The sequence below is a fragment of the Taeniopygia guttata genome, chromosome Z, assembly GCF_048771995.1.
Source record: "Taeniopygia guttata chromosome Z, bTaeGut7.mat, whole genome shotgun sequence".
NCBI classification, from domain to species: Eukaryota; Metazoa; Chordata; class Aves; order Passeriformes; family Estrildidae; genus Taeniopygia; species Taeniopygia guttata.
Window position 1 is genome coordinate 64692384 of NC_133063.1, and position 17303 is coordinate 64709686.

At 34.6% G+C, this 17303-nt stretch overlaps 1 protein-coding gene across 1 annotated transcript in view; it reads right to left on the reverse strand.

Moving 5' to 3' along the window:
• Positions 1-1629: 1629 nt before the first annotated feature.
• SCAMP1 (secretory carrier membrane protein 1) overlaps positions 1630-17303 on the reverse strand; it is a 38784-nt gene continuing 23110 nt past the window's right edge. Inside the window, 5 exon segments of the mRNA NM_001076694.1 lie at positions 1630-4853; positions 6466-6583; positions 8377-8478; positions 10226-10385; positions 15803-15931. Coding sequence (NP_001070162.1) covers positions 4689-4853; positions 6466-6583; positions 8377-8478; positions 10226-10385; positions 15803-15931 — 674 coding nt within the window. The 3' untranslated portion in view covers positions 1630-4688.

The window sequence follows — 17303 nt, forward strand, 5'->3', positions numbered from 1 at the left end:
GCGTACATTAATTGTTTAGTTAGGCTATAAACATGATAAAATCTAGCAGCATTGTCAGCTGGAGCAGTGGCAGAGCAGCTGATGCCACAGAGGCACCAGTGGTCAGAGGCAGCTGTGCTGTAACTGGTCTGGGCTCCAGCCAGTGTTGCTGACCCAATTCCAGCTGTACAGGGTTGCAGAGCAGAAGAACTGAGTGCAGGGCCAAAAGTAACTGAGGCCAGCCTGTCTTCCAGGCCTGCACCAGCCCTGTTTTTACTAATACAGCCTCAAACTTTATTAATAAAAATCACTCCCAAATACTTCCCATCTCTCCAGCTGGACATTTCCCTTCTTAAATCGTGGATATAAAGAAGTAAAACCTGGTATTCTCAATGCTGTAAAGAGAAGCTCCTCTGTATTGAAGTATTTTCCTTCACATCTGAATGTAATGTAACAGGAACATGAAGGAGCACTATATATGTATATATATATATATATATATATATATATATACACACATACACTCATTACTTAGTCAACAGGAAGTTCCAAGTGTATTGAAACCACAACTGTTCAGTGTAATCACTTTCATCCAACAAAAAGCATTATTTTAGTTGAGCTGTATATATTTCCATTGAACTGCTGGAAAATTAATTTTTTTTTTCCCCAGAACAAAATGTATGGCATCATGAGCCACAAGTTACACATCCTTATCAATGCCTTTATTCTTTTCCCCTCAGTATTATGTGACACTGTATCTAGTTTAATCCTTGTATCAAGTTTCACTGGCTTTTGCTGCTGAGCTAGATCTGCACTACTGCCTGATTATTCTAATTATGAAAATAAAAGCTACTTGCAGACATTAAGTTAATTTGTAAAAGAAAGGTAAAAACTAATTTGCACATGTTTTAATGTAACTGAATCAAACTAATTATCTGACATACTGTGCCGTACTATGGATTAATAATCAGAATGTTCTAGGTGTGTGCCTTTTCCTTGGCAGAAATATCCTCCCAGAAGAACTGAATTTATAATTACAGTTCTCTTAACCCATGCTTTTCTCCCAATGTTTGCATACTTTTCCAACTCCATGCTTACAACCGCTTGAGGAAAATAACCTAAGCAAACCAGAGGAATTATGGCACATGAAGAGCACTAAAACTGTGTAATAATTCTAAACATAAAACATGACTGGATTATATGGCACAACCATGCTTACTTTTACAAGAAAGTATAAAACCTCTTCCTTCACTGCCATCCTAGATCTGTAAATTACAAAGATCAAGTGGATGAAGATTTCAATACTGACTGATGCACGCACGTGAAAGTGTCTTCAAAAACACGTCTGCCATCTCCCAAAATAATCCCGACCTCACCTCAGAGCACTGTTCACTGTATCATTGCATGAATATGCATCATGCATTTGCAAACTTACCTACATCAGTCGTCTATATTAAGTCATTCAGCCCTTCAGAGGAAACCCAGTAGTAAAATAGAGAACAGGTGCTGCAACTGACATTACGTGAAAAAAAAAATCAACAGATTGACCTAAAAAAAAAAAAAAAAAAAAAGGAAAAAGCAGGACAGCAGTGACACAGAAATGTTGATTCACTGGCAGAAATTAGAAAATAAATACTACCAAAGCAAAGCTTTTTTCAGCAACTTCATTTTACTTTCAATAATGTTTTAAGAGTCACTTAACAACTGTAGAATTCCATTCAGTCATGACAGCGCATGTTTAAATTTAACCCTTGTGAATTTACACCACAAGAATGTAAGCTGTAAGTATTTTAAGAATTTTCTTTGTAACAGTTGAGTAGACTAATTCTCTTTAACTGGATTTATTGATAGTGGACATTTTGCTTCACCATTTCAGCAGAAATACAGCATCTATATACAGAATTATAAAATGCAAGTCAGACTTTTACATAGATCATCGTCCCTGCACTTCACCTGACTGTTAGAAGAAAAATCCCCATTATTGGTCAAAACTATACAGAGCGAACACCTAGGAAAAAAGTATTTTTTAAATTCTATGACACTGTGTTAATACAATAAATATACAAAACTTCTGAACTACCCAGACATGCAACAGAGGGACAGAAGAAGTGCATTTGTACAGAACCATGACATTCACCAGGATGGCAGAACATTGTTAGTAATTTACAAAATATACAAACATCTCCAGATAAATAAAAAGGACTCCTAACTTACAAATCAAAGACTACTGACATTCCAGTGTTTAAACTTCATACCTTGTACTCTGTCACAACACTACAAAAAGACAACTCAAGTGGGCGCCATACTCTGATTAATAAGAGATCGTAAAATCTAATTTTTGTCAGGTACAAAATATTTTTAACAAATTTCAGCCTTCTGTTGTCAAAGCTAAACAAACTTTTCCCTCCCTTTTGGGTTGCAAAGTGTCACAGATTTCTGGTTTAAGGAATTCACAGTGACACAACCCTGAATTTCACTCAGAAGGCTTAAATCTGTACATTCAACCCATAATATTACAAATCAACAAATCTTATACACAGAACATTACATATGTTTTCTCAAAGAACCTTCAAACATTTGAGAAAAAAAATGTACCTTTCAAATTCAGGTTTTATTCCTAATGTGTTTGGTGGCATTTTTCCCAGTAATCTATACTATTATGTAATCTTCAACTTCAGTTAAATTGTAAGAATGACGTCCCCAGGATTCCAATCCAAGATATACCAAAAGAATTCCCTAAATTTAGATTTAGAAGTAATCCATAGCAGAGTTCCTAGATACAAACCTCAAGTTAAAATATGAAAAGAACAATCTTGATATATAGTTTTAAGAATGACAGTCTCCCAATCTCAGCAGAGAACAGTGACTTTCATCTGGAAAGCTTTAAAAACATTCCACGCAAATTTAAGTTCAATGTTAGCATGTCCATTATTACCACATTTTAACAGCCTTGTTAGATAAAATATTTAAGCAAGTATATTCATTAATGTGAACTTCAGCATAGGTGAAACTATGACATTTTTTCAAATTCAAGCGTGGTTTAAATAAATTAGTAAATTTAAGAAGACTAATAGGAGAAATCATGCTAACAGTATATTACTGGTTCAAGGATTAAGCTAGGAGAGTATTTTCTTAAATGAGCTTCTGTTATTATGAATACAGTGTATTGAATCAGAATACAGTGTACTGAAATTCAGTCCATTTTCAGAACACTTAGAGAGGCCTCAGAACTTTATGCTGTGTTATGATTCACCTTAAGCGCTGAATTAATTTCAGCCATGGTGTGTACTTACACAAGCTGTGGGATGTCATCTTTCCATTTTCTGGAAGAGTCTGAAAAACTCTCTACATATTGTATGTAAGTCTCATGAGGCAATCCAAAAATGTAAGGTCTTCAAAGCAGAGAAACTCATACTATACCATGTTCTGTCGATATTATATTCTAGAATATTGTGATGGTATGTACCATTATGGATTGTTAGTTTCACAGCATCAATCTAACCTCTTGGGCCTCCAATTCAATGATTAAAATTTAACTTTATTAAAAATAAAAATCTCTCTCTTTGCCAAATCAAAATAGTTGAAATTTTTTTTTTTCCTTTAGCTTAAATAACATCACAGAGATGGCTGAGTTAATATTAAAATTCATTCAAGTGTCTGTTAAATGCCATTGCTTCAAGAGCCTGGTTTTAGACAACATTCCTGTTAGAAAATTAAATACTGTATAGTGTTTTGGACAGGCAGCAAACAGAGTGACTGTCTGGGCTAGAGATTTAGTACCACTGTTAAACATAAATCTATACTTGAAAAAAACCCAAACAAAAGCTAACCAAAAAATCCCAAATAAAACAAAAATACCACTGCACATAGAAGAGGGACGAGATATGTGAATACTGAATTTAAAAATAGCAAATATATAATCATTTAGCTCTGTGAGTTAAATCACCAGTTAACTTCCTTAAACTGAACTATTCTATTACAGAAAATGTTTATGCCACATAGTAATTTCTCACAAATAGAGAATACAAACAAATGCTATAAAGGTAAATTCTGGACCAAAACATTAATTAAACAAGATCAGGTAACTCAACAGTATTCATGCAAACTTACAGGTTTATACCAAAAGACTTACTTAATAAAAAGAAAACAAAACCAAACAAGAAAATAATTCATACTCTGCCTTACTTGTATCTGACCCCCAGCAACAGCTTAAAGTGGAAAAACAGTAGTCAAACCTAACTATATCTCTCAGTCACTTCTTACTGACCACTTATTACCCCACTTCTTATAGTAGAAATAGGGAAATCAGGTTTTGCAAAGAAAAATAATTAATCCTAACTGCTTTCCTGAACTTAAAAAAAAAATACTGGAGTGAATTGCTAAAAAACCTTCCAGATTCTTACTACATTGATTTGATCATTATATACCAGAGTTCACACTCAGGCCAATTATTGAAATTATTTATCCTCCATAAAATATGTAAAGCTTTACATTGCAGAATTCAACATCTTAAAGAAGGGGGGAAGATGGTTTTCTTCTTAAAATAAATAAATTTATAATAAAATAAACCAACCGTTTCCCATTTTACCCATGCACAGCTGCAGAAGAAACAAACATGCTGTGTGAATTTTGATCTAGGCATTTAGGGAATATAGTAAGTGACTGGAAAATAAAGAACAGTTGAAGAGAACGGAGGTGACTTTGTTTCTCTACATCCGGTTGCCCTTGAAGGCGTTCTGAGCTGCACTGGTGGCTGCTGTGGAGGCTGCGTTGGCCGCGGCAGTTTGCACAGTTTTGTTGGACATCACTCCGGTGGCAAACTCCTGCTGCGCCTTCTCAAAGCTCGCGCCAGTTGTGCGGTACAGCCCGTGCACCTGCGGGGGAAAAGCACGGAGAAAATGGGGCCGCGCTTCCCATTTCGTAGCAGATCAACTGCAATGTCTCAACACAAAGAGGAGCTGTGAGCTGGGGAAATGGGATTTGTTCATGTGTTTGAGTGAACCCAGAGATGAGAACATGGAATTTTTTCCCAAAAACTTTTGAATTGTTCATTGTCCTGTTGCACACACAATTTGACTGTGGGGGATACCTGTAATTATCTGCAAGTTCAGAGGGGTTTCATTGTATTCACTAAAATGTGTGATGTATATTTGGTGAGTTTTTCTCTACAACAATATTTAGAAACATGTCAGTTACTCTGACAGGTTACAAGATTAAGCTGTACTCTAACAGAACATTAAAAGTTTCAAAATGTGAAACAGTGACACAGTTACACATTTGCAGAACTAGTGTGATGACCAATAGCTCTGCATAATAACCACAGGAATGAACAATATGACTTATGAACATTCTTAACAATATAGCATATGACAAAATAAAAACCAACAAAAACAGACAAAATATCCTGATTAACTTTCAATTATCTGAGTATTAAAATTCAAATGCTACTTGTGACTCAGTTAAGTCACGAAAAAGTTGAAAGGTTGTCAAATAACACTATGAAGATATTTTCATTCCAGTGTAGCAGGAAAATCTACATAACTTTTTGCTCTGTTATAAATGTGACTATTTCTCATCCATAAAGATAAACCAAGTAATATATGAATATGCAAATTTTAGAAAGAATCTGGATGCATACAGTAAGAAAAGTGTAAAAACATATTTCACCACACTGTTTTCTTGCTTGTTTCTTCTCATCTATGGAGTATTTCTACAGAAGACAAGAAAGGCCATCTCCATGTATACACACTTATAATTTCAAGTTTACTGTGAACAGGTCAAAAGAATTTGTGTATGTGTAAAATCTTTAAACCTAACTGCAACTGAGACTGAATTACTGGAATCCAGCCAGCACATCATCATCAGAATTCTTAGTTACATGTATCTCAATGACTTACTAAAACATCAGTATCTAGACTTAGATCTTCTGGGTGGAAATTCACCAGAAGTAATCATAGAGAGAGAGTTTATTTCCTTGAGTTTTCATTCTCCTGCATCATTAGCTGGCAATAAAATATTAAAAAACAGCGAGAGAGAAATAAAAATTCTTCTCTTGAGATGCTGCATATCTCTCTCTTCTATTGATTTTTGATTTTAATGGTAATGATTTTGGTAAAAGCTGTAACATAGCAATCATTTCAGTCACACTTTCTGTGCCTGATGGACAGCCTGGCATCTACAGCTACAATCACCATGTCCAGTGCTTTCACCTACTCCTTTGTGGTTACCTCTTTGTGGGGTTACCTCTCAGGTTCTCTAATTCAGAACTATCCTTCCCCATCTACAGAAAATACCTGCATCATACAAACAGCATTTTGTAACTCCACAGCAGTATAAACAAAACTGTACAAGTGTTAATAGGCAAGGCTCACCTTGAAGAATGTAATTTAATCCCCACTACTTTGCAAAAGAGTGCCTCTCTCAGGACAGAAAGCAAAAGCCAAATCAGTTGCAGGAAAAAAAAGAGGGAAATAATATGTAACTTACCTTTTTAAACATAACTAGTGAGATAACAGCAGATGCTGTGAAAAGTGCAGCAATGATTATCATCATAATGCCAACAGGAATACTCTTATTAAGTCCAGTAAGAGATGAAATCCACCCACTGAAGGAAGGAAAAATAACAAATTTTACTAGTACAGCACATGAACCATTTAATCAAAGGTACCCTCACCAAAGAAAACTTCATAACCTTTTGGTTCTGAACCATTTTGAGTATTTTTGAATAAAAATAATAGGAATCTTACATAAGCATATTCTGGTTCTATGATATGCTTTTAAAGTTTAATTTGCATTTTTTCACAGAAAATGAAGTGAAACTGTATGAAAAATTGCTGCAAATATTATATTCCTTCAGCAAAATCATGACAAAATTAGAAAGCTGCTTCTCAACTTCTTGAGGTTATTTTGTTACACTGTCATTTCAGATTGATTCAAGACTACATTAATTCATAGATGAGAAAATTTCCCCAAAAAGATAGTTTCTAACTTGTATAAATATGGAACAGGAGAATACCACACATACACAGCTTCTATGTGAAGACTCATTTAATTGTATCCACACAGTGATGCTTTCTCAACTGAGGTTAATATAATTTTTTTAAGTAGAGAGCATCAGATGAATCAGTAAAAAAAACCTGCTATATATGTATCTACTTCAAGCATTTCCCCATTGTTCAAAATTAAAATCCCAACAGATACCAACAGTTTCAGACCTGAAAACTACAAAAGCAGGTCGCCTTATGAACAAAACCCCTGCACTAAGATGAATAAGATTTTTCCACATTATTAAAAAAAAAAAAAATAAAGCAAAAAATTATGTAAATCCAAACGTTTAAACTTTCCCCTACCTGCTTCACACTGCTTTGATATCTGTTGTATCCCACTGTAATCTACCACAAAACCCCAAAATCTGAACTGTAATTAGGATTGTCTGATGATCTGGCTACTTTCAATACTCCTTCCCAAAGTATGCATAAAAGCACACTTCCAAGGCTTGGATGAATAAGCAATAGAGGATTCCGAAGAAACAATATTAAAGCAGGACCTTTCCTTACATAACAATTCTAAAGCAATACTGTTTTGTCTGTCTTGCATATATTTTGAGGTTTCCAGCAAAAAGCACTGATAGAGGGAAGTGTCATTACCATGTTACCATGGAGAGTCCAAGGCTGTTACTACAACCTTGCTTTTAGTTAATTCCTTTATTTCAAGGATAGTGACTGATTCCCCATAGTTTCTCCTTGTAAAAATCTAAATATTAGACCTCAAAGACTCAAATAAAAGATAATATACATACAAGCTTAATGTAAAAGCTTATATATCTGCAAATATTTTAAAGAAAGATCACCTTATTACAGAATATGGACGTGACTCAAACAAATGCACTTTTCAAATAATATCCAAGATATAACACCCAAATGTCTTGTTAAGTTGTTTTATAAATTTTAGCCATACATTTCTCAATAAGTAGGAAGTATATTAATATAATTAGAAATACCTAATACAAAAAATATGCAAACAATCTATTATTGATGTTTAAATTTTTGCTTTCCTTTACCTTAAATACAGAACAAGTAATAATTCCTTATACCACCAAAATAGAGGAGGTAGTGTATATTAAAGAGTAAGTTCAAAGTGGTTTAAAACGAAGGATAAAATTTTGACCAGCCTAGTAACAGAAGTATTCTGTTGGATACATTTATTTACATTCTGTTATATTCTTTGGATACATTTCACCCACTTCTCCTAGTCAATAATGCTTTCTTTTGAGAGTTAAATGTAACATTCCAGTGAACACAAGATTATTCCTTTGAAAACACAGGACTGTATTGCAGTTGTTACTTCAAGTGTTTGTCTTACAAGACAGTACAACACTATGGCAAACAGAGTACTCACCAGTTTCCCCATCTTTGAAATCCTGCAGCTTGAAGTACATGTACAGCAAACTGACAGATATATACAAAGAAGAACACAAAGAACCTGAATGAGCTGTCACTCCTGAAAGAGGCGGGGGAAAAAAGATTAAAGCAGCCAGAAAAATTCATTATTTTTATTCATATTCTGTAGTACCAATCTAACTTTTTACTGTATTAACTACACAAAAAGTACTTTCATTTATCAAGTGACCTAAAGTGAAGTATCAGAAATTTTGTGGTTTTTTAGAGTGTATATTTACAAGAGCTGCTCTTTCTTCAAGATAATAATTTTGCCACCTGCATCTCTAAGAAAGGTGAGAATAGTTCTGTTCAGCCCAGAGCAGGGCCCTTCAACTAACTATTTAAATTTGTAGTCTGCTCAACTTTCAGAGTGAAGGCAAGATGGGAAGAGAATATTTAACTTGTGAAAGGAAATAAGATCTCATATGGAATTACTGAAACACATGGGACACCATAATACTGAAGCAGCTGTTATTTTAAAATAAAATGTACAAAACAGATTTCCTGGTTAAATTACTAAAATGCCAGCCTTACAAAGACTAGAAAAAAAACAAACAAAACAGCCAAATATAAATGTACAGGCAAAATTTCAACAAATATTTAACTTACTACTTTCAAAACTACTGACCGTATGATACGCTTCCTACTAGAGTTCTTAAGAAAGTAGAAACCATTTAGTTAAGTTACAAAACCAGATTCTGTCCTTAATAGCTCTTCCTACAGAAGGGAGTTTGCATTTTCTATACAAGCAGCTCAGTTCAATAATTATTTCATCTTTAGCTGAGCAACTGACTGAAAGTTGAATAGATAAGTAGAGTTTTCCTTCCTCAACCAACCAATTTTCTCTAAGAAAAACTATGGATTTATTAGACAAGAAATGCAAGTTAAACTATATGATTCCTTGGAGATTTGTGGGTATAGCAATACCTCCTTAGTTAGCAAAAAGAAACATTTCCTGCAGCCTAAGTGTTACAGTTAATTGCAACTTCTGGCCATCAATTTTTTAATGCAAGAATAAGGGTATTTAAACTAAGAATGTCCTGAATCCCTGCACTGTATAAAAAAAAAAAAAAAAAAAAACCACAAAAAAAAACCCACAAAAAAAACCCCACACAAAAATAAAAACAAACACAAAAAAAAAAAACCAACAAACCAACCCAAAGCTTCAGGAGCTGAAATCTCTACATGCTGATCTTCACTAAGAAAAAGTTTAGTTTGTTTAGTTTGCATGCAAACACACCATTTTATTCTTAATCACAGACCTTATGTTTCTGAGGTTTGCAAAGATTGCTAAGACTAGGAAAAATACTAGTCTTCTCTACTAATACTACCTGCTCTACTAATTCTTAAGGATTTCAGGCTATTTCAATTACAGATACTGTAGGTGTCTATCACTTAAAAATACAAGATTTTAAGAGTAGCTATTTATGAAGTTCATTCAGGAAGCAAAAAAATTAAGACACTATTGACTACTAATCTGCTCAAATTCTTGGTGTGTAGAAACAGAGATTTAATGAGAGAATGTTTTTTGCAACTGTTACCAGCCCTTATTAACTTCAACAAAGTTAAGGATTTCTGACAAATATTTTGTCTACAGAAAAAACAGTAAATATTTTAAAGGATATTCCATTATATTATTAATTACTGGCATCTGTATTTCAAATTCAACAACTGAATTAATGGCAAACATACTCTATTTCTAATGAAAGTACTTTAAAGGATTATCATCATGATAATCAAGCAAATTCTGGAATGTTAATGCATTTTGACAAGTTTTTAAATATCCTAAGTCAAGCTGAAGTTGTTACCTGAAAGCTCCATAAAGTGGTCTGTACCAGCAGACAAAAGAACAAGGGGTAAAAAGCAAGAACCAGAGAATACTCAATCCAAAATCAACCCCTCGTGTAGCATCAACGTAAAACCAGGCCAAACATCCAAAGATATTAAGAAACAGTGTCACTGTATGGACTGTAAAAGCAAAAGCAAAATAGTCTTAATTAAGTTATGTTTAAACAATAAATCATTACTACTAAAGTTATACCCGAACTTTTAAACATTTTAAGCATTTAAACAAAACAGCATTTTAAACAAAACATCAGCATGCTGACAATACCAATACCCTCTCAAGGCCTTCTGTAATAAATTGATTTTTATCATTTTCTAAATTTTAGGTAAACCCTATATTCAAAAGTGAGAGCCCTCAACATGAAAATTCAAGTACCACTAGTTACTTGGCAATGGAAAATATCTTGTCATAAAAATAAAACACTTTCAAACATTAAATTAAGAAATAAGAGGTTTCTACACCTGCAATAATTGATTTTTTTCTACAGTAATAACTGAATACAAATTTATGAGATCACTAAATATTTTTTGAGAGAAAGCTTAAAAATTATATTAATTGCATCACAAAATAGGCATTGTACACATTCAAATTTGAAAACAAAAATTTCCTGAATAATCTTACAACAGAAAGCTCTTGTCTTCCATATAATGAAACAAAAAATCCACTCACTATGAATATTCCTCAGTAAAACATGGTCTGCAAGAAGCTGTTCTAGATGTTTTAATGTATTTTGTATATTGAAATATTTCTTAGAACACTAGTCTTTCTTAGAACATCTGCCTTTTTGGTGGTCTGTGGTTAGCTCAATACTATAATTTTCTCCTTGGCAGACCTTGGTACACATTAAGTATTCAATTTCTACTAAAGAAAATGCATTTGAATTATGACTTCACATTTTATTTCAATTAAGTTTACTTCATAGAACAGAATAAGGCAATATTAAGAAACATTACAACTACTACCTTCATGCTATCTGGCACAGAAGTTAGTTCTGCTAGACTTCAAAGATGAACATGAATTTCTCTCTTTGTTCAGCAATAACCAGTGATTCAGGAAGGATTTTGCTGCCTCAGAGAACAATTTCTTTCCTTGTGGATCAGGATAAAGTAGCCTATTTATAACTGCACAAACTGCTCCTGACAGCAATTCTTTTCATTTTATTCAAGTTCAGAGCAACATTTTAGTGATTCCACTGGATAGCAAGGTTAACAGAACAGGCAAGATACTAAAGATTCTGAAAACAGAATCCTGAAACTCTTCGTTGCTGTCTTAACTATGACTTGAGCTCTAAATCAACACAGTGGAAAAAAACTCTTAAAAGCAAGATGCACAGATCACTGTTTGGAAGACTGATGAAACTGAAAACATTTCCTTCAGACAAATCATATTTTCCTGTACAAGTCACCAGAATCAAAACACCTTGTTCTTTAAAATAAAAGGCAGTTATTGCACCTACATATCTTAGCACTGCCCCAAGGGGTCGGCAAAACAACTCCTTTCCAAATTTGTGTGTTTATGCCTCATAAAGCAAAAGAAACTATACAAACCCCAGTTCCTGCCTTCCTTTGATAAGTACAAGGAAGGGGTATTCTCTCTTTTTCTACTCAATACTGGAAAACACTGAGACCCCTATATTACTAGAAACAGTCAAATTCTGGTGGAGCCTGAACTTTCCAAAATTATTTTCTTTTAATAACTGCAATTATGGCAACAGGACAAGTTTTAAAAGAGTACCATCACTGCAGAAAAGAGTGAAGCATCACACCCATTACTGATACTAACACCAGCAACACAGGGGTCTGCTCCACTAATGTAACAGAGTCTCAGCTATACAAAACAAGTATGAGCAAGCTATAGAGGAAGACAGCAGACTTGACTGACAATTCTCACTTCACTGTGCTTGCCTTTCTCTCTGCCTGCTTGCTGCAAGATACAGAGAATCATTTATCCTTTGAGCCAACACCTTAACTAAGGGATGAAGGCAAGCTTAAGCTCTTATATGAACAGACATACGTTTGCAGGTTCAGGGTAACAGTTATAAAGTACCTTCCACCTACTTGCCTCAGCAAATTAAACCATAATACAAGTTATTAGAAAATAATGACCACCTGGAGGCTGAAATCACCTAGGCCTTCTTCAGAAGTCTACAACATGCAATTTCTGTATGACAACCTCACAGCTGTAACAATAGAGTACTCTATGTGATTGAAGAAAGCCTTCTCTTAGTTTGTGTGTGGAAGCAGTTGAAGTTGAAAAAAAAGTTGTTCATGCCAAAATGAGAGTCAACAATTAAACATTAGTTTAATAAATATTAATACTTTACTTCTTTTTTTGGTAGAAACTTCCCTAACAGAAGAATTCTCCTTTAGATATATTCCTTGTCTTAATTAACTACACCTTATCATCCATAAGTGTCTGAAAGTGAGTTGTAGATAAAGATCACAAGTCGTACTGAAGATATTTGGCATGTACATTATTGAGATGATTTTGCTATTCCATTTGAGACCACATGAAAACAAATTTTTGTATTAAGTTTTATTTCAGTAATGTTTCATTGATTATATCTTCAGGAAACCTAAGTCCACATTAGGACACATGACTGTCACCCTGGATTGGAACTGCCTAAAGGCAAATGGGATGCCTAAAAAATGGAGAGTTTTGAAGCCACAAGGACACTCACAAGTGAGGACTGGGCTAGTGAAGTTTGGTCACACATAATCTTGGAGCACCAAGTAGCTTCAGATGTTGTTTAGGCTTTTGTTCCTAGTCTGTTCTGCTCGCCTGGGAGAGATGTGCTAACATGCCTTACAAAAAAGAGGAAGATCTTCCATAGGGAAAAAATAAGATTCTAAAACAGATAACATAAGCATTAAACAGTCTTGCATCAGCACATAAATATGTGCTATCTAAAATGTGAAGAAAAATCTCCTGATACTACACACTAAAAAACACGTAATCGTATGGAGAGGACTAACAGTGAATTTGTATGACAGCAACCAGTCAAACCTCAAGAAAATACCACCCACAAGGAAAGGCTGAGTGAAATATGCTAAGTAAGGCAAAAGAAGATGACTAATAGGGATAAAAGCATTTTCCATAGCAACAGTGGATAGAACGCAAAAGATCAAACATGGGAGGGGAGAATTAAATTATTATACCAAGAAGCATCTTTTAATTCTAGAAGACAGTAACACATTCTAAAAGGCTTGGAGGGAGTTTGTGAAGTGCCTATCATTGGAGGTTCTCAGGGACAGGCAGAACAAACATCTACACAGACTGATATATATATATATATATATATACACACACACACACCCCCCATCTATCATATCCTCAGACAGGGGATGAGATTAAACTCTCCCGAACAGAAGAAGAAAGAAAGTTGCCACTTCAGGGTATTATTCTCCTACCAGAATCTCTTCTGTTTGTAATTTCAAATAAGAAATATTCTTTGAAAATCAAAGCAAGTCCTTAAAGCACCAATGGCCAAAATACCAAGATAGAACACAAAAGCTCCAATGTCAACTCTGAAAAGTTATTGATTGTTATAGTTCACAAAAATATGTGAGCACTCAGACTGTTAAAAAAAAAAAAGTCTCTCACCTGGGAAAAAATGTACAAAGATAAAACACATCAAAGAATTAGAAAACTCTGACTTCTGATACAAAAAGAGAAAAGAGGGATGAGTTAATTAAATAGGGATACAAACAGAGTTGTTTTCTCATGAAAGGAAGAGCATATGGATCTTAAACAGGTAAAGAAGTTTCCTCAGAGACATAAAAACCAAGAATGATGACATCAAATTAATGCCAACTGTGGAAAAACAGATAACTAATCTAGTAAGTTTGTTCCCAGGGGTACTACAAAGGAAAAGGACCTACTTTATACAGTGCTGAGAATGCAGTACTAGATTTATCCAAATGTTATTATGTCCACAGAACCCCTAGACCTTAAAGATATAGGAAGTTCTGGAAGAGGGAAAAAAAAAGAGGCAAGCAGAAGCTGGTCTCTTATGGGAATAATTACCTTCTCAGAAGATAAACAGTCAATGAGAAATTAACTAAAGCACATAGATGCAATCCTAGGAACGAAAAGAGCCAATTCAACAGCCAACCCTAAGGCATGGGGTTCTATACCCAATCTTTTTTAGCCTTCTTTTTTTAAACTGTGAGATAGATTTTGTCGGTCTTTTCCTTTACTATGCCCTGTTCCTGCCTTCCTGAGTAATACATGTAAGTCAGAGAGCACTACAGCTAAAGAACAAGAAGTGCAAGAAGACTTGGTTGAAACCTCAGTCTATCTAGAAGATAAGCAGTCATGTCAGTATGAAAGCACAGCTCCTATACATTTTGAAATAATATTACTTCTTTCTTTACTTGTTGCCATAAGAAGGAAAATTAAAAAGAGTATTAATATTCCAATTCTAACTGCCCAACTGCACCTCATATTTGAAGCATATGCACTTTCAGAACTCTGTCCTGCGAATGGCCAGAATTGGCAACCTCCTAAAATTCTGAGTATTTCACCTTAGATTTCATATACATCTCAATTATCTGTCAATTTTATGAGAGTGACCAGTCATATGTTCTGTAGTTGCTTATCTAAAGATTAACAATCTAGCAACAAATGTAGAAAGCTGTAGATTATGATGAAGTGGAATTGATTTGATTCAATGCTGTCTGCTCGTATGAGGTGTTTCAATTACGTGGTTCAATCACAGCAATAAGATTACCAGAGTATTGTGTAAAATTATGGAGATTTCCTAACTACATCTTAAGCTATGAAAAAAAGTTCAGAAAACATCTGAAATCCACATGTTCTTAGAAAGGCTGAAAATATATTGAAGGCATCAAAGCATCTAAATACTGAAATTTCATCAGAGTATTTATTAGGCTTGTATCAATGACAGTGGACAAGGCAGAAGAAACAAGAATAGCATCTTTAATCCAGCATTCCCCCCAATGAGGGCAAAATTAATCCTACAAAGACGGTGTAAAGCATTCTTTGCCTACAAAGGATAGTTTTAACATGGACTGATTATTCAGCCAATTGACAGTATTTCTTAAAATAGGGTAAAATTATATTAAGACTTTGCTATAGATTAAAGCTATATTAAACTATATAAAATTACGTCTATTAAAGCAAATGGATATTATACATCTTGAACTCAAATGTCTATTAACATTAATTGTGAGATTTATTCCTTAACATATAAGCTGATTATTAAACCAGTAAAATTATTTCTAAGTTAATAAATGGTCAAAGTTCATTTTACAACTGGAGAAACTTAAACCAGACAATTGCAATAAATTAGAACCAAATTGCCCTAGGATAATCCTCCTTTTCTTCTGTGAAAGCTTTTATGATGTAATTCAATACGTTTAAAAAAGAAGTTAACATAAAATTTTGCTTCACTATTTGGCTTCTGGATCTAAAGTAATTCTTCATTACATTACAGATGTTCCAAAAGTCAAAGTCACAGGTATATATTACCAAGTTTGAATAGGCATTTTATTTTTCTTAAAAAGAAAATACTTACACATCCACAAATAGTACATAATCTTTACTGTCTTCTGGAATTCTACAGGAATGTCTACTGAAAAATCCTGGTAAAAACAAGGACCTACAGGAAAATTCTCAGGGAGAGGTGGCCAATTATTTTTTCTACCTGCAAAATAGAAAATAAAGAAAAAAAAGGTGTTTATAGTGTAGTTTCAGTCTCTGTATAATTGAAATAGATACATGGATACATGTTTGAACTTTTTTGAACTGTTTCATGCATATGTTTCTCAAGTGGATGGATAACTTGGGCTATCAAAACCCCAGAGTTATATATATTTAAATCCTCAACACGAATTTCAGAAATTAAATACAATTAAGTGTAGCCAGGTCAGGGAAAGTACAATAGTTTATCTACATAAAAGACTGAGTAAGCATCTGACATTTCCTAAAAAGTAAGAGAATTTTTCACAAAACAGAAAAACAATTTTTGACAATTCCTTGACTTTTAAATGAGTATTTCCCTGAAGTCCCACCACACTCACATAGTCTGTTGAACACAAAGTCATACCAAGCACAGACTCAGAGATTCAGTTGAGACAATCACTGCAACAAACCTTTGCCACAGCATTTCAAACTCTGAATGCAAGAGATATATTAATCACTATGTGACCAAATGGATTAAGTTACATAGGAAGCAGCACACTTTTATTAGGTCAAATGCAATGCTGCACAGAACCTGAGCAGAGAAGGCCAAGGGCATCAAGCTGAGGTGACATACCAGCTGAAAGATCCTTCACTATAGTAAATTAAGACAACATATGACAACAGTGTCCTAGATGTGCAGCCACCATCTTAAGGCAAATGAATGCAAATAGCTAGAGAATCCCAAAAGACCCTGTTCTCCAATCAAGACCATTCTATGGTGTTTTCAAAGGAGTCCAAATCAGTGTGCATGTCCCTGGGATCCAGAAATGCAATTCACAGAATGGCTCAAAAATGTGCCAGCGAAGGTTCACAACAGATATCAGGAAGCATTTCCTTACCAAGAAAATGGTCAAACACTAGAATGGGTGTTTAATAGTAGTACCACTAGGAGTGGTACCACTAGGAGTAGTACCACTAGGAGTGGTCAACGTCCTCAGCCTGTCAGTGTTTCAGGGCATATGAACAATGCCCTTAATAACATACTTTAACTTATTGGTAGTGAAGTGGACAGGCAGTTGGGACTATATGGCCACTGTCAGTCAGGAGGGCAGCAGCAGCAACCAAAGTAAGTTTTGGGGGTGAGTTTCAGGGGTGAGATCAAGCTGTCCAGAGGTTTCTTGAACTCAGGGATACCTGAACAGCAGCCCAAAGCCCTGTCAGGACCCAGAAGCTCTCACTAACCAGTCAGGAGTGGAGTGAGCATTAGGAGGAGCACCGTGGGAGATTTAATCATCTTTAGGGAGCATGAGTGACCACAACATGGTGCATCAAAAAGATGCAGTGTGGCCGTTTGTGCAGCAGAGCAAGAACGGAGGGTGCTGCAATCTGCAAGT